The following is a 27650-nucleotide window of genomic DNA, read 5'->3' on the forward strand; positions in this document are numbered from 1 at the left end:
CATAAGGCTCACTTTGACATAAGGGCTGTGAGGACCTTTGACATCTTGTGGCTATATGTGCTAAGCTAATTGTATGTTTGACTAACAAGATACTAAGCATTATCAGAGCTAGTCAACTTTTACTGACATAAGCTTGCACCTTGTTAACTCTGGCAATATTAGTGGGAGATATCATGGTTATTATTCAAGTAATTTTATAAAAATCTTTATGATTTTTGCATATCACTTCATTGTTACTTGTATATTTCCATATGGATTATGTTTGTTATATGCACAGAGGTTATTTACAGTGCATATGAAGTGTCAATGATGATTTTCTGATTCGTGCTTCCAACTTATGCATGAGTCAGACATACTGTATATACATAGTCAAGCAAGGGCAGAAAATATATTCACAATTGACTATTGGTCAGACAATTAGTATTTTGGTAATTCTACATCAGATATTCTTTGTTGTTATTTTAGAACCAATAGCAGAAATGTTATACCATAACAGTGTGTTTGTATTTTAATTCTTCTGTCATCAGATTGGTAGGTATGTTATACCAAGTCATATACTTATTTATGAAGATTCTCTTTACATAAATTCAGGAATTAGAACATGGGGAGTTTGTCCGTGTACGAACAATTCACCTGAATGGGAAGCCTCGAGTACTAACGTTGAAGCAGGACTTGCACTACTGGCCTACATGGGAGTTGAGATTTAATCCTGACACTGCAATGTGGCGGCGTAAGGTAATCAAGTCATTAGGAAGCAGTAATGCCTGAAATAAGCATTATCATCTGGCTGGACAGATTTCCTTGGGGGAGGAAGGACCATATGAGCATAAAGTGTGTAACGACTGAACTGTACTGACCTATCCATGGTTAAAGGAGTGACAAACAGGTGCTGCAGCCTTCTGGTAGGACATGGTTATTTTGGAATGGAGCTGGGCTAACATGGTTTTTCAACAAAGAGAGGACCGTAAAAGGCACATTTTATTTTGGCGGGCACAGCTATATTCATAAAGTGTCCAGTCATTTTATGTTTAAAGATGATTATATACTGAATAGTTATACAAGTGAATTGTTACTGAAATACAAGTGAATTAGCGAATGAATTCATCTGAGAAAAAAATGTTGGATAAAAGAAAGTAAAAATCATTATTATTATCTACTTCATCCTTTTAATAGATCTAACACCAAAAAAAGGAAGAAAAACAAAAAACAAGAGTACAAAGCAAGATTAGCAACAAGCAAGACAAAGTTTGTATTGCGAGGAATGAGAATATATTATGCTGATCTACTTCTACCTGTTTTTTGACTAATCTAAAAAAAAAGGAAAAAAAAAAAAAGAAAAAAGAAAAAAAGAAGAAGAAAGAAGTCAGTTCTTGTCCACCGCTAAAGCGGAATGCATTGCCGTTGGCAGCTGTTGCACCCGAACTCCTGTGGATGAAACAATTGCTAAATGATTGTGGTATTGATGGAGGCACTAATATATTGTACTAACAATGCCATCATCATCATCTCCAAGAACTACGTTGTTCAACTCTCTCAGACCAATTATGAACTCGTGGAAACACAAGTTGTCCCTAGAATTTGTTGACACCGAAAACCAATTAGTCGGCCGTTTTGGTCTTCGCTTTGAGTATCTTAGGAAGGCTATTGGTATATTTTTTGTCTCTTCAGTACTTTGTTTTTGCTCCTAGGGTGCATATCCATCATACACGCTAGCAGTGTGTGTACAACTTTACATTAGTGTTTGCATTCATGCGTTGTTTTTCATGTTTTGAATTGCGTTGCATTTTGTTTCTTGAATTTTAAAATTATATATAAAATAATAAAAAAAATAAAGAAGAAGGAAACCTTGTTTGGCCATATTACATTAGATTATTATTAGAGGATGAGTTTTTTTTTTAGATCATTATTAGAGCATAAGTTGTAGCTTAAACTTGCACTTTTATGTGCGCATAAATTACATAAGCTTAAGTTTAGTTGCATGTCTGAGTTTCGGTAAGTAATCAGTCGTGTGATTACATGTCTGTGATCCAATAGACAAAGACAGACTAGACATTCTTGAGTGTAACTCCTCACACATCATCTTTGCTATGGCATTGTCTCTAATCCTCTCATTTTAGATCAAACTTCATGAAGTTTTGCATTGAACCTTGGGTTTCAAAATTTGGGATTTCCTACATTCTCTCATGTTCTTGTTTCATCTTTTATTTTGGATGTTATGAGTTTTTGTTCTGCATGGATTTAGATTGAATTCAAGTGACATTTCCTTCCCTATCATTTCGATGGTGATTTTGTTTGCCAATTTTTGTGAGATGTTTTTCATGTTTGTCATTTTTCACAATCTTGTAATGATGGGCTTCTTTGTTTCAAAGATCAACTGTATTGCGTGACTTTGGAATTGGGTGTAAAGTTTTGGGTTGTTTCATATTGCAACAAACCTTTTTCATGTCCAATTTGCATCTAGCTCACCAAATGTCAAACAAAATGCCTCACTCAAGTTTGATTAAATTTCATGGTATGTGCTTTATGGTACTAATTGTCCTTGGTCATTAAATTCATTTCATGTTCAGTTAGAAATCCTAGGGCATCATCATACTTGAAAATTTCCGATGTTGGTTTTAGGAAGTGGTTGTCACTTGTCACAAGTTGCATTTTGGGATGAAATTGTCAAAAGCATGTCATACGTTTTTTTTTTTTTTTTTTTTTTTTTTTTGATGGAAAGCATGTCATGCACTCTTGAAGGGTGCATCATTGAGGCATTCACATTTAGACATCATAGGTTGACATTCTCTTGCTTAGTTCTTTGTATATAATATTTAGGATATGTGTCTCATCTGTTCATGTCATACACATTTAAGAGTACTTAGTGCCCGTTTGGTATGATTAATTTTGCCAACTTATTTTACTATTCAGCTTATTTTATCTACTATTTATGGGTACAATTGCACTTTTTGGTACTATTCATGAGTTCCGCTATATTATTTCAACTAACTTTTACTTTTATCAACAACACTCTCAGCAAAAAATTTTCAATTTTAACAAAATAAGCGGATTTCAAACAAACTCTTAATTGAATTGTATCATTAATCTCGAGTCCATTACATGGCTCCTAAACGCCCACACGCATTCACCTCTTCACCTTCATTTGATACTCAATAATGCTTTCATGACCTAGATGTCTGTTTGTTATTCTATTCCATTTATCAAAATAGTTCTTTCGACTTGGAAAATCAAATGCTTCTATTTGACCTTCAATGCATTAAAATTCCACACTTTTTTTTAGTCACATGAATGGTTGTCTTTTATCATGAGCAAGACTTCCCTCTTGTAGATAAAAATACAGGATGGAACACAGAACAGACATGCATCCCCTCTAATACTTAAAATCAACTGAGGAAAGCCAAATCCATTTTATAGTTAAATTTCTTTACCGGCGACATCCGAATTTTTTTCTCTCTTTTTAATCACACGTGCTATATAGTATGCTCACCTAATTGTGGACAAGGCCAACTAGCTGCCCCTAGTATTCAGAAAGCTGTGAAACCATGGTCCCCTAATTTAGTGAGTAGATTCTAGAAGGTTGATTGTCATTTCTTTCCTATCGAACACATAATTAAGCACAAACATTTACCTGTATTCTTTTACTAAAATTACTTAACTTTTTATCTAACTTGCTCTGAGCTGCAGTATGTTGGGACAGAGCTTCATTTAAAGCTCTTCTTGTGGTTGTGATCACTGAGAGTCACTGACATCTAGAAAGTGCAACAATGTTGTTGAAGTTATAAATGCTCATTTCTAGATTCTTATGCAGTGTTTCAAACATTTACTACAGTGTAAGTGACAACTGATCAAACTGTGTACCCCACTAGGGATGGACATAAAAGTTAAAACGCATAAAAGCTACCAAGGTTATAAGGATAATCATTCAAGTCTTACTGTGAAACAAAATAGCTTCCACTCCAACAGGCGGGTTGGTTTATCATCACTGAAACATTTATATTCGATTTATGATAAATAAACTTGGGCAGAATATTGTGAGATCATAACTACACATTGTTGTTGACTTGTTGTAGCATATAATTTCATGATTATCAGAATGTTTGATCCAACTTGATCAATTAGAAGAGGCAAGCGTTAAACAAAATCTACCATCCAATTTCTGTGTCATAATTTTTACTACAATTTTAATGTGGTTGATTTTGAGTAATAGAGAAAAAATAGTAGATATGTATAAGTAATTGTTGGCCGTCTTAATAAATTATGACAAATGGTTTGTGTGATCGAAGAACTGGATAAACTTTATTTCCTCCTACCGAAAAACCTAAGATCTGTAAGTACATTAAGAAAGAGTAAAAGCTGAGTTAGCAATGAGGGTGGTTCAAAACTTTAAATTGATTGTGTACGTCATATATACCTATCTCGTATAGTGACACATATATCATACATATGGACATTGGATAGGTTAATAGTGTCTGAGTGGCCGGTGGCTAAAACCGAATAAAGAGCAACTCTGACGCCAGGGAGTGTTGGCCCAATTGACAAATAGTGAAGTTGAAGCTTTTTTTAAAAGGTAAATTTGTTGGGTTTATTTATTCTTCCCTGCAACCAGAACCTCTTTAAGTTTTTTGGGGTTTTTTTGGTCGAATTTAGTTCTCATTTTTTTTCAAGCTTCATAATTAAGTTGTCAAAATCTGAATATATTTGATCAGATTTGTGACACGATCCAAACCCGTGGCACAAGTTAAGAAATTTGATTTGGGCATTGGATTGAATGAAAACACAGATATAGAAAATTAAAAAAATAGTAATTTATTGAAGATTAAATTTTATTTCTTGAATATAAATAAATATTTTCACGCTTTAAATAGCGTAGTATTTTGAACATGAAATATATCCTTTTAAAATGGATAGGATCATTTTCCTCCTTGAAGAAATTAACAAGCACAATAATAATCAACACTTACATTATCTAAACCTCCTATATTAATTTGTATTTTCTTTTGCAACCATTCTTCATAACGCATAATTCTAATTTCCTTCATCTTATTAGCAATTATCCAAGTTCAAGTAGCAACACATAATTATTTTAGTGTTCCCCACTTACATGAAAGATATACACAAGACAACTATATGAATTGTATTAATTTATTTTGGTAAATTGAAAGTTCAATTATTTCTGCATGAAAAAAATAAGAGATTAAACATATTTTGATCTCCACAATGGACCACCTATGTTAGAGAGGACAAAAGTATAATAACATAGTAAAAAAAACCAATATTCATGTTATAACATTTAGACAAGAACTATAAGAACAGACCTAATATATATGTATCCATTTCCAAGACCTTCAATCTTGACCAAGTTCTCAGGTCTATATCAGAGTCTCCCAAATCACTAGAAGTTCCAACACTCCAAAACCAAGCAAAAGCAACAGCTCCACAATCATATTCCGATCGGCACTTGAGTGATACACCCAAGTATTATATATTGGATAATTTGGATCAGTGTTGTACAAATTTCCACCAGGCACACTTGTGACGTAAGTGAATCTTGGTGGTGGTGGTGCCAAAGGAGGGCAATACGGTGTGGATGGATTATTTGGAGTTGGACTTGGTGGTGGCGGTGGCGGTGGCGGAGATGGTGGCGGTAGTGGAGGCTGCTGGACACATGGGTTGGAACAAGGGCATGAACCGCACTTTACTTCTGTATCTGCTTCTTGAGGCAGCGGAGTTTGGTCTAGCTTCTGAGAAACTGTGGCACTTGTTGGAAATGAAAATGATGTTAAGAGAAAAAGAAGCATCATAAGAAGTTTTTGAGGGCTCCAACAATGTGTTGAAGATATCATTTTCCGATGAGAGAGGCTGATTCTTTGGTAATGTGTTTAAGAGAGAGAGAGAGAGAGAGTAGGAAAGGTGGATGTGTGGAATGAGGAGTCTTTGGGTGTAAATGGCTTACGTTGGGTGCATGGGGAATGTTCGATGCTAAAGGACATGCTCTATATACTATTAGCATTAGCTATTAGGTAATTCAATTTGGTCTAAATTTGGTGTTTAATTAGATTCTTTGAAGTTGTTTGTGTTTCTATTCACCCCTTTTGTCCAAATGTGTCAATCTTATTGTAAGAAAATTAAAAATGAAGTATATAGGTTGAGAAATGGTCATTTTCTCAAAATTTTCTTCTGATTTTTTTAATCAAAATTAAGTCATGTTCGACTCACATGCAAATTATGACATTTAATGTAAGAAATTTTAATAAATTTGTTCACAAATTTACATCAACAATTAAAAAAATAAAAGACCTTAGTGATTGAAATTAAATTCTAGTAACTTAAGTTACAACAAATTTATTTTACTATACATGTAACTTTTTGGGAAAATATGGAGTTGTTTGTTGAGAGGGACTTGTTATAATGATGATCCTCGTTTGAATGGGTTTGCAATGGTTTTGAAAGTGAATTGCATGTGGCTGTTGTAAATGTAGGGGACCTTATGTCGACCTTTTAATTAATTGGGGCTTTAGGGTAGGCGTGCTTCTTTACTACTTACTATTAGTAGGCTTAGAAATTATGGTAATTCCAAACTTAATTTGTTTCTGTTTTTGTTATATATGAAATGACAGATTTTTATAGCTTAATTGAAGTGAGTTTACATCATCTAGACATACTTTTAATAACAATCTTCCAACCATAAAAGTGGTAATTCAATTCCATAATTGTAAACAATATTTAAGTAGTTCATAGGAATATTATCAACGTACAACAGCCCCTATCAGAAAATTAGCTAGAATCTTTTCCCTCTGATTTCTAGCGTTGGTTTAAGAGATTTACCTTTAATGAGCATAATTAGCTACAGACAATTCCTCAACCAAAAAAAAAAAAAAAAGCTACAGACAATAGGTACAAGATCCCTTTGCCATACATCTGGTGGCAATATTTTCCTGTTTATATATTGTCCGGGACTACTTTTTACTAAGAAGAATATTTTATAGGATTAACTAAGATGGCGAATGCTATATAAAACAAAATGAAAATAGCTAGCTACAATTACTGTATATTTTATTACGTAGGTTTTACCAGTACTGTGAACTTATAAACAAAATAAAAACTAATCATGTAATTTATTTATTATTTTATTAATAAAATATGAATTATATTTATTGTCACATCAATTTATGATTTTTTTTAAAAGTGATATTAGAAATTTAACCTATGTTATATATAGACAAAGAAAAACTGCCAATAATCATGTCATTTGGTTTGGGCTATGGATATCGTCAATTGTTGCCAATGATTAGCTCCCATCCTTTGTTACAAGGGTCGGACACAGAAAGATCAACCATTAGCTCAATAATTCTTTAATGAATAAAAATATCAAAAACAAACAACTTTATGCCCTATAAAACTGTAAAGAAGCCATAAGAATTGTAATCAAATTTGTAGGATCTCTAAAGTTTGTTTTTAATTGCTTGATTCAAAGATTTAAGAGACTTGGGCGTACTTCTTAAGATTGCTTTATGTCTCTCCAACTAGAGAATGCATGCATCATGCACTTTATATAAAGTGTATAAGGTTGGCATTATTCTTCCACTTGGGCTTTTATAATACCCATTATTATTATAATCTTTTGAATTAATTTATAAGGGCTTGAACCTTTTACTATAATCATTTAATTGTTCATATAATATAAGGGCTCCATTTTCATCTTATAATTTCATGATCAAGTAAAGTAGTAGAGGGAGTTGAAAGCTTTTTGTTTGTGGTCTTTATGTGATCTCTGCCTCTCTTATCTGTCTCTCCCAACACACTTTTTTGTTTCCTCTAATTAATGTGTTTTTCAAGTAATCATGTAATTCTCAATCATAGGAATTGACTGTTAACTTGTTAATTAAGAGCATTACGACAAAGTACTAATGTGTTTTAGACCAATTTGTGATGAAAAAGAGTGGTTCTAGATCAAGTTATTGAGTTTTAATTTTGATGTATACTTTTGAAATAGAGTTAAATTGCTAAAGAAACAGGTTTCCTTGCTATCACTTTCTTATTGAAAAGACAACAATGCACCATCAAATAGTGTCGGGGCATTCTTCTTTAATATTCCATTAAGTCCCAAGTCTGTGGTGATTGGTAAGTGAAATTTGGTGATCTAAGGACCTAAAGTTATTGGCAACATTTCAATGGTGAAAAGTGAATAATAAGGGACGGAGGGAAATCTGTTGTTGCAAAGTTTGTTCAGGTTACTTTTTAGTAGCGTAGAGGAATCATATACTCTGGCAACTGATCAAAAAGGCATTAGCTATTTATCTTTCATCTTTTCATCGAAGCAGGCACCATTCTTTCCCTGCAAGGAATTCTCAGCAAAATTCCCACGAGTACTCCAGCTGAAATTGGAAAAGTGTCATGACATTATCATTATGCAATCAACCCTAGCTTAAGGGGCAAGGTTTTTCTTTTCTTTTATTTTAACCTTCAAATATATATATATATATATATAAAAGAGCATATAACTAACATATATAGGCCGATCACTGACATGGTCTATTGATACCTAGGGGTTGAGGGGTGGGGAGGAGTTCTGATAATAGTAGGCGATTCTAACCAAGCTAAATAAATAAATAAATATATATATTTATAAATGATTAAATTGGTCATGTTATCAAATTATTGTCGTTGCCTACGTGATGATATGTATGTGGAGTCTGATCTATTATGTTAATTATATCAAGAGCCCCAAAATTGGGGCAAGTATAATTATTGGGGAGTATTTTTAGAATTTGAGAATACATGAGAATGACATGTAGTTCAAGTAATAAAAAATTATATCTATGTTAATGATCCATAACTTTTAATGTGACAGTTACAACAAACTACATTAATTTTGTGTACATAACCCTAGTTCTGGGGGAGCCACTTAAATTTAAGTATTTGCTTTTATCTTTTCTATATTTTATTTTCTGCTGTTTACATCTCTTAGATCGAGTGGGTTATTAGGTTTCTTAATTATGGGTCTTATTGAAAGAGCATATATGCATGTGGGCAAGTTATGTTCCAAAAGGAGGTGTCAGAATCTCTTTGCTGTGATCTTTCAATTAATTAACAAAAGAAAAAACTGAAACAAGTCTGTGAAAGATGCATAAACACCACAAAAATGTGTGGGAGGAAAAAGGATGGATAATGGGGTCTTGAATAGAATTATATAAAGAAGACAAAAAGTTAGGAATAACTAGTCCATGCTTATTGATGGGTGATTGAGAAGCTTCACAATCCACAAGCACACGGTACTGTCCCTACCATGCATGCACATCTTAAATTAGCATCTGCTTCGTTTTTTATAACCCACCGCCTCCTCTAGCTTTCTTCCCCTTCCCTTTCGGCCCCTCCCCCACCGCTACGATTTATTATTTTGTGTAACCATTGCATCTAACATCTCTTTCACCCCATGTGAGAGGAATGTATGCAACAGTTACATATAATCCTTTATTATTATTAATAATTTTATATTTTGATTTGTAAAATGTCAAATATATATCCATTTTATGATACAAATTTATTTTCTCATAAATCTCTAGCTCACGATAAAATCTACACTATATCCACTTTTGACTATATCCACTTTTGACTATATTCACTTTTGGATTTATAAAACACTAAAATTTTATCATGACATAGGTTTTCCATATTTTGAAACAAATGGAGAAGATCTTGATCCATTTCACATGTGTAACCTATTTTGAGGCTACAAAAATATACCTTAATTGGTTTAAACATTTAAGAGCGCTTACAATAGGCTCTCCATTTTTTTTATATATAACAAAACTGGCTAGAATTGAAACTCTATATATATATATATAAAGCTCCCACATCCGGTTTTGTATCACCATTTAAAAATTTGCTAAAAGATGTATTGCTCTATTACAATACCAAGCATCATAGCTTTTGTATACTCTCTATAATACCCGGTAAAAAAAAAAAAAAAAAGATTTAAAATGAGGGGTATTTAATTAAATTTGTTTATGAGGGTCAATTTTATAATTAATATTACTAAGGGGTTAGGTTGAAATCCTAGCTATATATAATTTAATTTAAATCAGCATATAATAACAAATATTTTGAGAAATGAGAGTCAGGAGACTACCTAAAATATTCAAATAAAGAAGGTTTGACTTCATAATTGAAGTAAGAGCCTAAGAATCTCTTTCTTGTCAAATCTAAGCTTTATTTGGAATTAAAATATTATTTTTATGTGGGTATTTTGGCCAGTACTGAAACTATTTAATTATTCAAGAGTTTTAGGGCCTGTTTGATAGCCCATTTTGAGCAACGTTGTTTTATGTTTAAACACCCAAACAGGTGGGCCCCATGTTGAAATCTTTGTTTGGTATGTGAGTTTGAACTACTGTTGTTTGAGTTGTGTTCAAGCGTTAATTGAGCAAGTGTTTCACATGAGATGAGTTGTGTTCAAGCTTGTTTGAGTGTATGTTTCACTGTGCTCTGGGCCCATGCATATAATTAATCATACCGTTTCTTCTCTCCCACGTGTTTAGTCTTGATGTGAAATAAAGAGAAACAGTACTGGTGGCATTTTTTTTTTTTTTTAAAAAAAAACACACTTACCAAACACACAACTTCATATTTCTAAACACCAAAATATCTATTTAAAACACATTACCAAACACATTTATCTCTTTATGAATACTATAAATACATATTTTTAACAACACTTTTTAAACCACATTTCCACATCATTTTAAACAATGTTACTCAAACTCCTTTGCCAAACAAACCCTTAATGATGCAAATGAAGAAAAGTTTGGATTTATTTTCGGTAAACTGGACGTTGTTACTGCAGATTTTTCTATGTTCAATAACTTAGGGCTCATTTAGTACATGTGTTTAAACAACTGTTTTCAGTTTTTTTTTTTTTTTTTTTTAATACATGTGAGTAAAAAAGAGTATGAAAATATGTGTAAAATTGTTTAAAAATTAAAAAAATGTATTTAAGTCTTTAAGTAACCGTGCTGAAGCAGGGGATTTGATGAAAAAAAAAAAAAAAAAAACTATTGCGCCTAGGCTTTGAGTTCTGACACGTCATCACGTAAAAATTAAAAAAAAAAAAAAAATTGTTGTTTTTCCGTAAGGCCATGTGCCTAACTTGTACCTTCTTTTTTATTTTTTTGGTGGCTAATGCCTAACTTGTACTTGGAGTTATCATCGTCTCAAAAGATGATAATGGTGGCAGGTGGCATAAAAAAATAAAAAAGGAGGAGGAAAGTAATAGTGTCCAGGAGTCTTTTATTTTTCTTCTGGTATGATATAGTACTAAGAGTTTTGGCCTTATCTCTAGGGCATTAATGGTGGCAAAAAATAAAGAAGATATATTAAGAATATGACAATTTTTGGGTATGAGATATTTGTGGAAGATATTTTTAGGGTATGTTTAGATATCATTTATTTTGTTGAAAATTGAAAGCTAAAAATAATTAAAAAAAAATTTTTGGTAACTATTCACACTAAAAAATACTGTTCATATGCCTTGATATACTGTTCATGTCTCATGAACATTACACCAGTCGCTAGTTCAAAAAAAAAAAAAAAGGGGCTGAAACGCAAAATGTCCAAACGTGGATGTGATCCAAACGCTTAATTAGTAGTTTTTCTTTTGACTGAGTATCGTTATAAGTTTTTCTTGAATTATTTGATTATTGAGTAAATGGTGCCTGAATATATTTTTAGGTGATATCTAAGGATTTTAGAGGAAGTGTTAGGGAGAAGTTCTTTTGTAGTGAGCTAATTGAGGTAAATAATCTTATCCTAATTGGTTTTATCTTATTTATACTACTGTATTTTAACTACTAAAAATTGTTTATAATTGTTACAATTTTATTTAATTGTTTTAGCTACATTAATTTAGAGTAAAAAATAAAGAATTATCACAAATATATTGAGTACTGAATATATAATTATATACATATATATATGTATTTGAATGAGATATATTTTTGTTGAAACTATGATTTGATATATATGATTTTAAAAAATCTAACTATGTTTTGATTCTGATACCCAACCAATGGGGGTTATTCATTGGTACTGAAACTAGTTCTATCTGGGGCATTATGAGCCTATCGTGTTTTTGGACCCAACTAATGGGGGATATATATTAGCATGGAACTAGTTTTATCTGAATCTGATGCCCAGTCATAGGGATATAGTGTGACCATAGTTGTAAAGATTGTTAAGAATATGAATTATGTTAGATATTTGAATTTGTTTAAAGTCCTTAAAACTACTTATATGTTTTTGGAACCTATTGTAAATTATAGCTTTGATATATATATGGAAAACCGATTTATTTCTAATTCATCTATGATATATTTGTAAGATTTAAAATATTTGATCTATATACAAATTATTATTTTAAAGATCTATTTGTTTAATAGAACTTATTAGGACTTTGGTTACTTATTAAGTTGTCAACTCACCCCCCCCCCCCCCCCTCCCCCCCTCTTTCTCCTTTCAGATTCTGATCAGGAAGAGTAGCATATTTTTGAGCTTCCGTTGGGATGTGCGTATGAGTGAAGTGTAGGAATCATTGGGATAAGATTTGGACTTTTAGGTTTAATATTGTCTTTTGTTTAGACTTTAGTCTCAAAGATTTAGTTTATTTTCTTTATGATGTTTGAAGATTATTATTTTGGTGATCCTTTGAGAATTGCACTATTGAATATCTTTATAAGTGTGTGGCTATTGTCACGTTCCTAGCTCTTCTCTCTCTCTCTCTCTCTCTCTCTCTCTCTCTCTCTCTCTCTCTCTCTCTCTCTCTCTCTCTCTCTCTCTCTCTCTCTCTCTCTCTCTCTCTCTCTCTCTCTCTCTCTCTCTCTGTTGGATGTGTGCTACAATGGTTGTTGTTCATGCGATGTGGTGGTCATTGGGCGAGGTGCATGGGGGGCTATGGATTGCTAGTATGAGTCATCATTTGTGGTGGTCATCTTTTGGGTTGTTTCTATTGGTCAATTGGTGTTGTCGAGTCACTGATTTGCTTGGTCTACTTGCTACAATGGGCCAAGGAATTGATGATTTGATCATGGGAGGGGGGATTGCCGCGGTGGGATTAGGCTTGGGTTGATCTAGCCAAATCATTACTATTGTGGGATGGGGCTTTGATGATTGGGAAAAATTAACGGATGCCTTAAAGGCATTAGTTTATGAAATATTTTTAGAATTTTCTTAAGGGAAAAGAAAAAAAAAAAAAAAAAAAACTTTTTGACAGTTTTTTAACAAATACCCTAAGGGCACCCATTAACCAAACCCTTAATGGTTTGGACATGGGTGGTGGATCCCTTTGGTGGAGTTAGACGTCGGTTTAGCTAGCCCAAATCTAGCATTGCTTGAGTTGGTGCGAGAGTGCTGTGGGAAAAATATATATATAAAAAAAAAAAAATCATTTTAGATTATTTAATATGACATATATATATATATATATATATATATTATAAAATAAAAGGTGGAATGTAAGGTGTATTGTAAGAGTGGATGGCTAAAATAGAAAAAAAGTGACTATTAATTACAAAAATTTTGCCAAATTATACAAAACCAGATGTGACTCCTTTAAGATATTAATTTGAGATCATGATCATATCATCCTCTAGATGATTTTTAAGCAATGATAGAAAATTGTGCCTACGTGCAGTAGCATCAATAAACTATAAGTAATGTTATGGGTACAATAAAAAAACCAAAATAATATTAGTGCATTCCTAAATTAGCATGTCATATGATTAAAAAAAAAAAATTAAAAATTGTGATGGGTCCATGTGTGAGTTGGTATGCCAATTTAAGAATATATATATATATATATATATATGAAATTGTTGTGGTTTTTTTTGTTGAATCCCTAGCAATTCATAAACTATGTCAACAATTTGTTTTTATTAAATTATTTTCTTACCAATAATTTTTTTTTTCTTTGGTGATGAAATACCAATAACTACTTAATTGTGTAAAAACTGTATAAGGGGGACATTTCATAAACTATTTCAACAATTTGTTTCTATTAAATTATTTTCTTACCGGTAACTTCTTCTTCTTTTTTGATGAAATACCAATAACTATTTAATTGTATAAAAACTGTATAAGGGGGACATTTATGTAGGCATACTCTATGAGTACATGTAATATGCTAGTTGTACAACTAAAGGTTAATTGGCCTGGGCCTAGGCCTATATGACCCTACATCCTTTTTATCATCCACTTTTTTTTTTCTTATTTTTTGGCTTGGTAGTATATATATATATATATATATATGGACATTCTAATAAATATTCTCTAATAGTCTCTCTCAAACTCAAAATGGGCTGCAGGAAGTCAACCTGCATTTGGATAAAAGATCGTAGAACCAATCCAGTAAATGAGATTTAATGAAAATACTGGTTTTATCTTGAAAGGAAATAGATAAAATAAGCTGTAAAGTAACCTAAAGAATATAGTGACAAACAAAATAGCAATAAATTTCAATATATGTTTGGTTAATTTATGAAAAAGTTATTCTGTGCGATCTATATTGCATTCAAAACCTTTGTACGAATTTTCAAGTCGGTCAAAAATTAATAACTTTGTAATCAATTAAATGTTCAATTTTCAATTTTTTTTTGGTATAAATTTGTGCATAAAAAATAATTTTTAGAACCCTTTTCCTTTTCCCTTATGTGTGTATGTTTATTTCTCAAAAAAAAAAAAAAAAAGGTTATTGTCCTACATTGCTTAAGAGAGTGTGTTGTTTGTAGTATAATTTGCTCCACCCTCCCTTAAAAGTTACCATGACTTTTGAGTGGAGTTGTGGTGTGTCTTTGTGTTAAAACCTATTTTCCTCTCCCTTGTGCGTATGTTTGTTTATCAAAAATAATAATAATAATAATAATAATTTTATTGATCGAATAATAAATAACATCCGATTTTAACGAAATTTGACATACATATTAAGAACATGAAAAGCATAAAATTCAACAATTATATTTTAAAAATTCACATCTAATAAAAAGACAGAGGAATAGGGTATTGCTCCATTGTCATATTCTTATTGGTGCAAGTTAGATAAGTGTACCCATTAAAGTCTACTGGTTACATCCATTTCTTGGCATTGGATGCTAAAAAGCTGTTGCAATTTGCAATCACAAAGCTCCTCCAAGTAGTAATGCAGCATCCCAAAAAAAAAAAGTTAAAGCAGGACATCTGTCCAAACCTCATAGTCTACCGACACGCCTAAAACTTAAGCTTCCAAAGGCCGACATGTAACACTCAACCAATAATATTTTCCAAATCCATCAATCTCTTACTCTATATATAAAACTCAAAGGTCCTATCACAACCCCAAATCCTTCTACACTCTCCTAAACTTTGATCAAACAAATCTGTTGCTTCTTCATCGATCTTTCCTCATTTTGTTTGACACTTTTGCTAATTGCTTTTATTTGCTGCAACCAATATGACTGGTGGTATTGGAGTTCCAGCATGTGTTCAATGTGGCACTCATAGCAACCCATGCAGGTGCAAGTTTGTTGGCCCAACACTTGGGTTCTTGGCTTTTGTTGTTACTGCTATTGTGGAATGGCCTGTGGGGGCTTTGGTTTATTGCTTTCGCCACACGAAGGGTCGTCGTATTATGGCTCATCCTGCTGCAGTGGTTTACCCTTGTGTCTCTAATAAAATTCCCATATGATTGGTGAAAACTAGCTTCTGTTTGGTTTTTTTGTAATGTGTAACTGTGTGTGCCTATGTTTTCTGTTTTAATCTGCTTGTAAAAATATATATATCTCAGTTTGTGTGTATGTGCCCTTCTTTTATATGATAAAGGTCACTTCTTGTCCGAATTAAACACTGCTTCCGTGAAGGGAATAGATGCGCTGATGCCTTAGCAAGATTGGTTCCAACCAAACAGAGGATTTTTGTGTTTTTCGAAGTCCGCCTGTGGACATTGTTGAGCTGCTAAAAGCTGATTCTGATGGCTTGTACTTAAATAGACTTTGTACTAGGCCTATTCTGGCTGTTTAGTTCTAGTAATATATTCTTTTTTATCCCAAAAAAAAAAAGAAAAAAGAAAAAAAAGAAGTCACTTCTTGTCAATGTGATTTATTTATTTTTTATTTTTGGGTGTGAGAGAGAGAAATGAATTACTCATTACTCAATCACAAGTGGCACAAGTTAAGCATAATAAAACTCGACAACTTAATCCAATTTAAACTAGCAACAATAATATTTGTTAAGGATACTCTAATTGACACAAAAAGCCTAGGATTGACACAACGACTTTTAAATTTTTCCCCATTCTGACTATCCTGGTTCTAGTTTTGGCATCTGTATAACTTGAAGACTACCCATCTTCTCCATTATATTATAATGTTCATATCCTCAATTAGTTTATTGTTTTACAAAATGGATAAGAACCATATTTGGAATTTACCTCTCTTGATTCGTGTGCTTTCTTTTAGGATACACGTGTAATTACGTGGATAATGAAATCAGCACACACACACAGATTCATATCAATATATTCAATTTTAGAATGACAATACCCTCACCACTCTTATAAGTTATAACAAAAAAATGTCACTTGGATTGTCAATGACCATCTTGTCTAATGGCATTCCGTTCCCCTATATGAGATTTCGAATTTTAGATTAGAGGGTTGAATCTTGTTTCCCTTGACTTTAAAAGTAAATATTGAAAAAAAAAAAAATCTATAGAAAGAAAGAAAGAAATGGTTCAATTTGGATTTTTATTTCAAGCCGTTGAAATTGCTCAACCGCCTCTTCCTCATTTTCCTTTCAACGGCCATTGACGTTAATTTGCATCCGAGGGAGTGCTTGTTTATTCCCGTGAAATTGTAGCAATATAATTTTTAGAGTATTGAGGTTAAACCATAAAGAGCAGAGCAAATTCAAAAAAAAATGTAATCAAACAACATTTTGGATGAAAAACAAAAGTAAATATTTTGCTTCATGATTGTTAACAATTAAAAATTCTTTGTAATCTAAGAAAATATATATTTCATATTTGATTGTTCTTATATAATTAAAAACATATGATTTGGTTGAACTAAGGCAATTCAAGAACGCATGATAAAATAGATTAATAATATGGTTAGAATAGTTTTCAGAAAAACTCATTCATTTAATTTCTATTTGAAACTATTAGAAATTAATCTAAAAAATAAGAAAAACATTATTGAACTTATTGAAAGCATGAAAGAACTAATACACCAAAAGAAATCTAATTGAACAATCGAAAGAAAATATGTTGTTGTCTAAAATCTTAGAAAGAATCTCATTGATATTCATACCTTATAGAAGAAACATAGCTCCTAACCCTAGCAAAGAGTTTAAACTGCCAGGAAAGTAAAAGTTTTTTTCTCTGAAAAATTTGTTCTCGACCACCTCCCTTCAAAACTTTTGACTATGCAAAAAGCATACCAAGAAAATAAAACTTTTGGCTATTTAATTTTTATCCAGATTTTCAGTAGATTTCGAGTTTCAAAAAGTGTGAATTTTGAAAAACTCAAAACTGGAAACTTGTAGATATTTAAATCACGGTTCCAGCCTATTCAGCCTTGAGTCAATTGGATTTTTGAGGAGAGATATACATTCAAAATACTAATTAATACTTAAATCTGATTTTTCCTTTTTAGATTATGTCTCTTTGATTTATTTCTTTATTTCCTTATTTGAAGCTTCCAAACATGATAAACAACCCAACCACTACAATTGCACCTCCTAAAACATTTAAGTATAATCCTTTAGCTCTTCTTTAATTTTAGTTTCACCTCTTTAGATATTTCACATGATTTCTTGAAAATATAAAATTACACAATAAATGATATTGTATTCAAAAAATTATGTAAAAATAAATTGTAGAGACAAATAAAAATCAAAGCTTAATTATACAAATGATAATTAAGAAGATAATGCCCAAATAAATATATAATAAATACATGTTTTAAGGTGTTCTCAAAGATGAATAATACCAAAAAGGTCAAGCTTTATCAAAGAGGAATAATGCCAAAAAAGTCAAACTTGATGGCTGAGCTTAATATCTATGTTTGGGGACCACAATCTGGCAATTGTGACCTCTCTTCCTTGTCTTTCAATGCCTTGCCATCAACATCTCTCTTCTCTTGTCTATCGTCGTTGTCACCCTTGGTAGTGGAGAATCCAACAAATCGATTATGAAACCCATATGCCTTCTAAATTGATAACTCAATGATAGTTGATCGGCATCAATTTGTGTTCTAACTAACCTGGCATGATTGGTCTCGCCTGACCCATAACTAATATGTTGAATTTTTTTTTTTTTTTTTGAGAAAGCTAATATGTTGAACTTATATGATAATTTCTCCTCTAATAAAAAAATAAAAAAGAGAGAGAGAGAAGTTTAATTTGTACTAGGCCTAAATTTAATTCACACCACAAAATTTGTACAAGCACAGTCCACTACAACCAAAACCCGTACCATACCTAACTTCAAACAGTGGCCTACAATACATTGAGCCTTGGCCTTAATGAAGTTTGGTTGGTCCAAGGCTCTTTGAAAAAAAACAATAAGGGTATTTGGTTTATTGTGATGTATTTTTAATGTGATGTATATTATGATGATGTGATATTAAATTTTTATTTTTTATTTTTTTAATATTATCATAATTTAAAATTATAAAATATGTCACATCATCTTAATACATTTTTGTACTATCTCCGTCTCTTTTTTTTTTGTCTTATTTAAAAAGTCAAACTTTTTAAGAAAATATTATTTATTCTTTTGTCTACCTTTTAAAAATATATAAGTTTCTAAAACTGCCCTTTAACAAATTTATCAAAAAATTGAATTAGTAAATTAATAGGGGTATAATAAGAATATTAGTAAATTAATGACTTTTATTTTTAGAAACAAAACAATATTTTAGAACATCTCAAAATAAAATAAAAGTAGTACGGAAGGGGTATTAAAATTACGATAACGTAATTCTAGCATCTGCGCGTTAAAAAAAGAAAAAAGAGAGATAGAGAAGTTTAATTTCCACCGAGCCTAAATTCAATTCGCACCACAGGAATTGTACTAGCATAGTCCACCACAACCAAAACCCGTACCATACCTAACTTCAAACAGTGGCCTACAACACATTGAATCTTGGCCTTAATGAAGTTTGGTTGGTCCAAGGCTCTTCTTTTTTTTTTTTTTTTTGAGGAAAAGGTAAATGAAACTTTATTACTGAAAAAAACAAACTAAACAACATTCTCCAAATCCCGTGGAAGTTCTTCTATCCACACATCGATGTCAGCAGATAAAACTGCTCGTCTAGCAAGGGCATGAGCAAGCTTATTGCCCTTCCGATTGACATGCACAAAATTACACAAAAACGAAGAAGATAACAGTCTTATCTCATCAATAATATGTCCATACAAAGTCTGCACTGGCCTAGTATCGGTAATGGCTTCAATAACTTTCAAAGAATCACCTTCAATCACCACATTGTGAAGCCTGAGTTCCTTAGCAAAGCTGATGGCTCTTCTAGCTGCCAAAGCCTCCACCACATCAGCCGAACCTGGGAGCCTCACTCAAATATATATATATATATATATATATTAGGAGCATTTAGTTTATTGTAATGTATCTTTAATGTGATGTATATTATAATGATGTGATATTAAATTTTTGACAGTGAAAAAATAATAACTAACTTTCCTAATTCTTTTAATATATACAGATTACAATAATATAGTAGTACGGTGTAATGTAACATCACGAACTAAATGCCTCCTTAGAGAAGTAGATCTGCGTTAATGAATTTGTATTTAATTTATACTTCTTTTTTTTTTTTTTTTTTTTTGATGAACTTGTATTTAATTTATACATAGTTTATTTTGTAATGAAATTTTATAGGACTTTGCTTAGAAGCCTCTCCAGTTTCTTTACTTAAATTCAAAGCAAGCCTAGAAAGGAAAAGACAAAAAAATCAAAGCAAAGAAAAGGTAAAAGCCTAGAATAAACCATAAAGAATCACCAAAAATACCAGCGAATGAAAGCAGCTAACAGTATATGACTACATGAATGAATGACTTTAAAAGCTCACAGACGACTTAAGTCAACTAGTCAAGTCTGTGTTAACTGGTAAAACACGGAGCAGTCTCTTGCCCAATTACAGAATGCCATGTCAGCATATCACGCGGTTAGATTACCCAATCACTACACTATGGTCCACAGTAGAAACTTTGAAAGAGTCTTACACCCATATCCCATGTCCTATTATAGTGCAAGAACTAAGTTATTTCTATGCATCAAACATAGCTAGATAGCCTCCATTATTACAGTACTCTTAGTGGAGTTCATACATTTCTTATAGTTCAATCCTCTTATTGTTCATGGCAAGGCCTCTAATTCCTAGCCTTCCCATTCATACTCTTTGGTTTACTTCAATACCCGTTAACTTTTTCTTTGTCATAATTGCAGTTGCATCCATATTTTCCATCATGGCATTTCTATGTACTTCTAGCAAAACCAAGAAATCGTTGACACTAAAAACAAGCTTTCTGTCGAAGGAGAAGAAGGTTTTCTCAAAGTTGAATAGCAATATTAGCAGCAAAGCTCTTTCGATGGTGAAGATGTTGTCTTGGAGGAAGGTGGCGGAGTCAGAAGGAGAAGAAGAAGAATTGGTTGAAGATGATGATAGTGATGAAGCAGTGTGGAGGAAGACGATCATTAAGGGAGAACGTTGTCGTCCCTTGGATTTTTCAGGTAAAATTGTATATGATTCTCAAGGAAATCTTCTACCTGATTTGCCTCAACCAAGTTCAAAGTAACAAGCGTGTCCCCTTGGAAACAATATTGAGTTTTTTGTGTGTTGAACTGGTGATTCCACAAGAGGATGAAACTAAGGCTACTTTTTTTTTTTTCTTTTTCTTTTTTTGGTTCTTATTACGGTCCATTACTAGGAAGCTGTTGATGTTTGTTGTGAAAATATTATGGACATAAATAAATAAAGTTGTTTAAAAGATTGAGGACAAAAATAAAGGCAAAGAAATGGTGCAGGGAAAGTTCTTGTACAAATTGAAGTTTCGAACTGGATTTTTTTTTTTTTTTGAATATGAAATTTTATTCAAAAAACTAACAGATACAAAAAATTTGTTTCAGCAGTCAACAATAAGGGTAAATACTAGTTTTGGAGCTGAAATCATCACTTCAAGTCGCAAATTTAGTATAAAAAGTGTGTACACATTTTTGTGCAACCAGTGTGAAATAAACCTTACTAAACAAAACTTTAAAGCTGCAAACCAGCCAGTGGCACTACAACTAACAAAAATAAAGACCTATTTAAGAACCATTAAATTTAAAAATATGGAAAAAAGAAAAAAGAAAAAAGAAAAGAGGACGAAATAAAATCCTTTAAATACAACATAAGGGCAAACCAGTAATGAAAATGGAAATTTGGGAGTAAGACTATATCTGAATTATTTCTTTTCTATTACTCATCCACCACATCATATTATTTCTAATAATGAATACATATATATATCTCTCTGTTGTTCGTCTCTAAGAACTTCTTAGTTTCTATCTATTTGCATTACAATAAGAGCTTATGCTATATATAGAGGAAGAGGGAATATTGAAAGGGGATAAAGCCATAAATGAAATGGCTGAATGTCTATACCCCTAATGTGTAGGGTAGGTGGCTTGTAAAGCCGCACATGGGTCCATGTGTACAAACAGCCCATGTGCATATATATATATATATATAACATAACTATGTTTGGTTGTAGCTAAGGAAAGGGAAGAAAAGGATAAAATGCTTGTTTTTACTAGGGCTGTCCAAGCAACCCAATCACTCAATCCAATCAACTGGAATTGACTCGTCCATGGCCTAATTCGACAACTCTGACAATCAGCAACGGGTATTAGTCTTTAGAAACCAACTCCGATGGGTCGAGTGATGGGTTTCCTTCTCTAAAGCCCAAACCACCCGAGACGACCAACAAGCACTTCAAATAAGGTCGACTCTACCTTGATTCAGCGATGATCAAGCTCTTCTCCCTCAGATTTGGTATCGTTTGGCCATTCTCCATTCGGATTTGGTGATATTTTGCTTAAATCCACTTAGATCCTGCGACATTTGGCTCTCCTCTACTCATATTAGGCAACGTTTGGGTCCGCTATTCAACTTCTTCCATGTTCCCATGTTTACCGAATACAATTAGGCAATTAGACACTTCCACAATTAAATTAGGCATTTCTATTCTTTGTTTTTTAATAGAAATTTAAAAAAAAATAATAATAATAAATTAAACACCCTTATCCACATCTTAGCCACAAACGTACCCATTAAATCATCATGGCACATTAATTGACATGTTCAAAATGATGTAATTCACAATGAAATACTACTTTCTTCTTTAAAGAAATTACACATGAAAATTGGGACAAATATTTCTAAGCAAACGTACCTCATACTTTGTTCTTCTCCCCAGTGTTACCAAGAGCTGGTTTCCATGGCATTTCCTGGTGCCCCAACACGCCCTCTTCTGTCTTCGGTGAACGATTTCAGACCTTTTGATTATTAGACTATTAGACTATTATCAAGTCTTGTACCTTCTCAGCCACATCTACCTCATCTCTGCTTTCAGCCACCAATTTAGCCGCTTGAGCGCTTAACAACCTCATTTTCATCCTCAAAGGCCTCGTACCCGTCACTGGCTAGTCAGATGCAAGACTCCAAGGTGGTATACTAATCGAAAGGTTTAAAAACGTTCTTCAAGATAGCATCAAACACTCTAGCCTATCCTTGACACTCAGGTTTATAACACCATCGTGAACTTTTAGGCAATTTGTTTGCTCAGGATACTTGGTGAGTTCAATCAAGAAGTAAATTCTATTGGACCTAAGCTCTTGTTGTTGTTGCAATGGCTCACTTGGCTAAGATGCCATAATGCGTAGCAGCTTCAGATTCCAATAATACGTGACCAGGGTAGTCCTTGACTACGTCAAAGCTCCCACAGGAGTCTGAGGCAGTTTAGCATTATGGCATCCCAGCCAAGTCATTGGAGCCACACCGAGAGCTTAAACCCAAGAAAATCAACTTCTTAATAGAACTGTCTAAGTTTACTGAGAAAAAAAGAGGTTCCTAAACGGTCACAATCTAGTGTTATACACAATATGAGTGCCAAGGATAGGCTAGAGTGCTTGAGCTATCTCATCGAGTCTTATATCCGTTGAGCAAGAAATAGGGAAGTAGGCTCAGAGATGTAGCAAATATATCTTATGAAATCGACTGCAAGTACTGTTACAGTGTTTAGAGCATGAAGATTTGGGTCTGTTAAGCAAGTCTCTTTGCTGTCTTTTTTTTTTTTATACTCGTTAAATGGGCGGTATTTATTTCACACTTGTTACTTGTTACACACAAATGTATACACATTTTTTGCACAAATCATGAGTTGAAATTAGTTTGTGTAATAATAAGTGTGTACTAGTATTTAGCCTTGTAAGCCTTGTAATACACCATTTGTGAGGGAAAATTGTTGACATTTTTGCCATTCTGTATCCCCATCTCGTTTTATGTCTTCATATACATGTTAAATCAAAATTTCTACCGATTAAATTCTACTGAAATTTATAGTAACAACATAACTAGTGGTAAAGGAATATTGAACATTTTAGGCATGATGATTGATGAGAAGACACTCTTCGGTGGAAAAAGAATATTGAACATTTTTTGGCATGCCATGCCTACTCTCTTTTTGACACCTTTTATATAAAAGCCCACTGGTCATAAATAAAAGTGGTGGTCTATCTGCAAAAATCTTTCAATGAAAAAGATTCTTTTTTTTTTTTTTGGGTAAATGAAAGTTTAGGTAGCGGATTTTTTCTTTTCATTTTTTAATCCCTTTAGGCCTTACCTTTAAATAAGGGGTTTTTCTCTTTCTCCATGAGGAAAGCCCTTTCCAGATGGAGTGCATCTCTGTCTTGAAAGCCCACCTTACAAATAGGAGTTCCCCATACTAGGGTTAGGACAAGCCGCAAGCCTCAAAAGAACTTACATTGGACTTATAGATCACCCACCAAGGAGGACTACTGGCAGTAGGACTCAAATCTAGGCCTTTTGGGCGAAGTGTTCGAGCCTTACCAACTGAACCAACCCCGTTGATCAATGAAAAAGATTCTTTTCATACCTTGTGGTGCTGTGCATTGTAGACAACTTTGGGAATGTACAAGGGATGTTTTGACTTTTGATTAGGCCTATTCAGCCACTACCCAATACTGACAGAATCGCCCCTCACCCTCCGATCCGCTCGCCTCGTGGCTCCACCACAGCTTTCAGGCACGGTGGTCGCCAGAGTTTTCTGAGTGGTGGTGGGTTTTGCATACTGACGAAAATCGCACTACACCGATATATCATATATGTATATATAAATAAATAAATATATATATATATATATATATATATATATATATATATCTGTGTGTGTGTGTGTGTGTGTGTGTGTGTGTGTCAATGTGTGTGTTTTAGTATAAAAAATACTAAGAGAGAGAGAGAGAGATATATTAGCGTACCAAACTACCAGTATGAGATAGAGGTAAAGTGAAGCTTGAAGGAAGAAGAAGCTAGGTTATTAAGTTTATAATATAATATGTGTTGAAATGATGTCGTTTGGCTTCTCTATAAGTTAAAAATAATAATTATTAAACTATGTCGTTTTGAACCCAATATTAAAATTAAAATCAGGTCCAAAACTATGTCGCTTTTAGCATCAAATTTATTAAAAAAAAAAAATTGAAATGATGTTGTTTTAACTCGTTTAAGTTTAGGTTAAAATTTTCAAATCTCAAATAGATCAAACTCTCTCTTTCTCTCTCACGCCGCTTCTCCCCCTTTCATCTCTCAAGTCTTGTGTAAGAACCTCCCTCTCCTCCTTCGCCTCTGCCTTTGCCTCCTCCTCCACCACCATCATTCTCCAAGGCCACCATGTAGCTCTCTCAAAGTTTTTGGAGAAGGTTTTGATGCTCACTTCCTACTATGCTCTCTACCAAATTTGTATGTGCATTCTGTTCTTTTTTTTTTTAATCTATTATTGGTTGTGTTTTTTTTTTTTTTTTGTTTTAAGAGTTTTTGTGACTTGAAATAGGATAGTTAATAGAAAGATAGTGAAATTTTTTGTTTGTTTTGTTTTTCTTATTTATAATTTTGGGAATATTTGGGGTATTTTAATGATTTAGATGTGGTTTGTGTGTTAAATTTATTTTGTTTGGTTCCTAAGAAAATTGAGAAATAACCGAACCGGCACCTTGGGTAGGCCGGTTTCCACCCCTCCACAGTTGAGGTGCCCAAATTTGTGACCTATACATCTGGGGGCTGTCTTTAAAGCCCAACTCTATGTCAAAAAGAGCTGGTTGATGAGTGTTACATGAGGGCCCATTGATAGGCCCAGTGTTGTGCCACGCTAGGCGTGTGCTCAAAAGGGAATAAGAGTTCTCTTTTGGGCTTATCCAAAAGAATCAAGGCTGCCCATTACTATTCCTGACTCGCTTCAAAAGCCCATGGTAATTACACTTCATTCTTTAGAGAAACGAGACTCCACTCTAAAAAAAAAATAAATAAATAAATTTTCCTATTAGCATCCGTTTGACCAAACTCTGTTAAATTGATGTTAAAAATATTGTGTACTATCTTGCTCTTTTCTTAAGGTCCCACTTTCACAATTATCATCTCTTTCAGAATTAAAATCCATCGATTTAAATTTTTAATCAATGAATATTTCAAGGGAAGACCGAATCCAAACTTTTATTTATTACCACATTGTGCTTTGCTTGGTGTATTTAGTATGACTTTTCCTTTTCTTTTTTCTTCTTTTTCAACAGATTGTGGAGAGATTTATATATCGTTGCAATTCTTTTAGTACTTGATAAACTTTGCATTATTATTCTAAATTTATCAGCTATGTTTTTACTAATCATGATTAAACTTTGATAAAGAAAATCTTATTGAAATTTAGAATATTTCGCTACTAATATAAACAGGAGATATTATTTTTTTCAAACCTTAACCAAGGAGACTCTTTTTTCCTCTTAGATTTTGGGTGAAATGTCATTCTTCTAAATTTTAAGAAGAGAAAAGAGTGTAATTACTTATATTATTATAATTTTTTTAATAAAAAAAAATGGGAAGGGTAAGTGTATTTACACAAACTAACGTTCACCCTTCTCTTTGTTGTTTGTCTTCTCTTTGTAGACTATTGTCCCTCTCCATCAGAGCCTCAGCATCATGACCCATGATCCAGGCTATGGGTTGGCAACACAAAGAAGTAGAGAGTAGACGTGTATGGAAGTTTGGGGAGTACAGCCATGGAGAGAACATGTGGCCTTTACTCATTGAAGCCTTGGGAGCCATGGAGAGAACATGTGGCCTTTACGCATTGAAGCCTTGGAAGCTTGGATAAACCTCCGGATTGAAAGCTTGAAGCCTAGAGTGTAGGTGTGTGTGGCCAATTATCAATGATCTACACATAGCCACTAGATTTAGCGAGGAAGGTCGAACCTCTAAGGCTCTAACCCCTAGCACATGATGGGGAAAGGAGATGCAACCCGTTGGACCCATAAGCTAATCAAAAGAAACAATTTCAAATAGCAAGCCTGTTTAGTTTTTGTTTCACAACTTAAAAGTTAATTTTTTTTGTTTAAATTATTTACTGTTTATGAGTCTCTTACTAATTTTTGTCTAATTTTTATTCTAAATAATCTAACTTTAAGCTTTAAAAAAAAAATTAACTTTTAGATTTTTGTCTCATATTATGCAAATAAATTATCAAAAATAAGTAACCAGAAATATGCAAATAAATTATCAAAAATAAGTAACCAGCAAAAAAGTAATTTTTAAATAAAGAAATGGGAGGTCACAACCAGCCTAAACCACTAGGTGAGTTTGGAAATTGCCTAAACCCCCCGAGGCAGCGAAAGAGGGTCCCAAATTTTAACAAATAGAGTTAGTTGAGATGAAAAATAAATGTTTAGATCGGCGTTCCTAATGTTAGGCAGGTTGTCCAATTTGTTCAAAGATTGTCATTGCACTTCGGCACGGAGACATGATTCACTGTTTCCTTCAATCATTTAATCAAAGAAAAGCCCAAGAGCACTACTATATGAAAGGGGGAATCAATTGATCTGAGAACTCACTCCATACTTCTATAAAAGGAGGGGCATGGTTGAGTAACATAAAGAGACAGAAAAAGTAATAGAGAGTCAAAATTGCTAAGTGAGCATTTGGCTCCAAATTAAAAGTCAACTTATTTTATTATTCAATTTATTTTTGCTACTATTTATGGGTCTCACTACACTTTTTGGTACTATTTATGGGTTCTACTGTACTATTTTAGCTCACTTTTACTTTTATCTACAGTACTTTCAGTAAAAAGTTTTCAATTTCAGTAAAATAAGTAAATCCCAAATAAACCCTAAGAAAGAAAAGAAAAAGAAATAATTAAAACAAGTGAAATGTTTCCTAGCTGCTAGAAGTCATTTCTCAATCTCTAGAAGCATTTTCACATCTTTGGCTGCCTCATTGGCAATCAAGGGGAACCTTGATTAGAGTGGTGGGTCGAACTCCCCATGATGAATTTGGGTCTAGTAGA

The 27650-nt window shown here is 32.9% G+C and overlaps 3 protein-coding genes across 4 annotated transcripts in view; 2 read left to right on the plus strand and 1 right to left on the minus strand.

The window, feature by feature from the left end:
• LOC126707407 (protease Do-like 7) overlaps window positions 1-1156 on the plus strand; it is a 104074-nt gene extending 102918 nt beyond the window's left edge. For both annotated transcript variants that reach the window (XM_050407021.1, XM_050407022.1), the window contains one exon: window positions 592-1156. In XM_050407021.1, the coding sequence (XP_050262978.1) occupies window positions 592-768 (177 nt within the window). In that variant the 3' untranslated portion in view covers window positions 769-1156. The remainder of the gene's footprint in view (window positions 1-591) is intronic.
• A 4213-nt stretch (window positions 1157-5369) lies between these two features.
• Window positions 5370-5843, minus strand: LOC126704641 (anther-specific proline-rich protein APG-like). Its single transcript, XM_050403678.1, has one exon. It carries the CDS (start codon window positions 5841-5843, stop codon window positions 5370-5372), a length of 474 nt encoding a protein of 157 aa, XP_050259635.1.
• Window positions 5844-15188: 9345 nt separating this feature from the next.
• On the plus strand, window positions 15189-16046 carry LOC126706415 (uncharacterized). Its single transcript, XM_050405856.1, has one exon. The coding sequence runs from the start codon at window positions 15476-15478 to the stop codon at window positions 15707-15709; it is 234 nt and encodes a 77-aa protein (XP_050261813.1). The 5' UTR covers window positions 15189-15475; the 3' UTR covers window positions 15710-16046.
• Window positions 16047-27650: the final 11604 nt, after the last annotated feature.

Source organism: Quercus robur, chromosome 11 (assembly GCF_932294415.1).
Source record: "Quercus robur chromosome 11, dhQueRobu3.1, whole genome shotgun sequence".
NCBI classification, from domain to species: domain Eukaryota; kingdom Viridiplantae; phylum Streptophyta; class Magnoliopsida; order Fagales; family Fagaceae; genus Quercus; species Quercus robur.

Excerpts from the sequence above, each read along its gene's own strand:
- LOC126706415 (XM_050405856.1), top strand. The coding sequence starts at position 15,476 with ATGACTGGTGGTATTGGAGTTCCAGCATGTGTTCAATGTGGCACTCAT.
- LOC126704641 (XM_050403678.1), bottom strand. The coding sequence starts at position 5,843 with ATGATATCTTCAACACATTGTTGGAGCCCTCAAAAACTTCTTATGATG.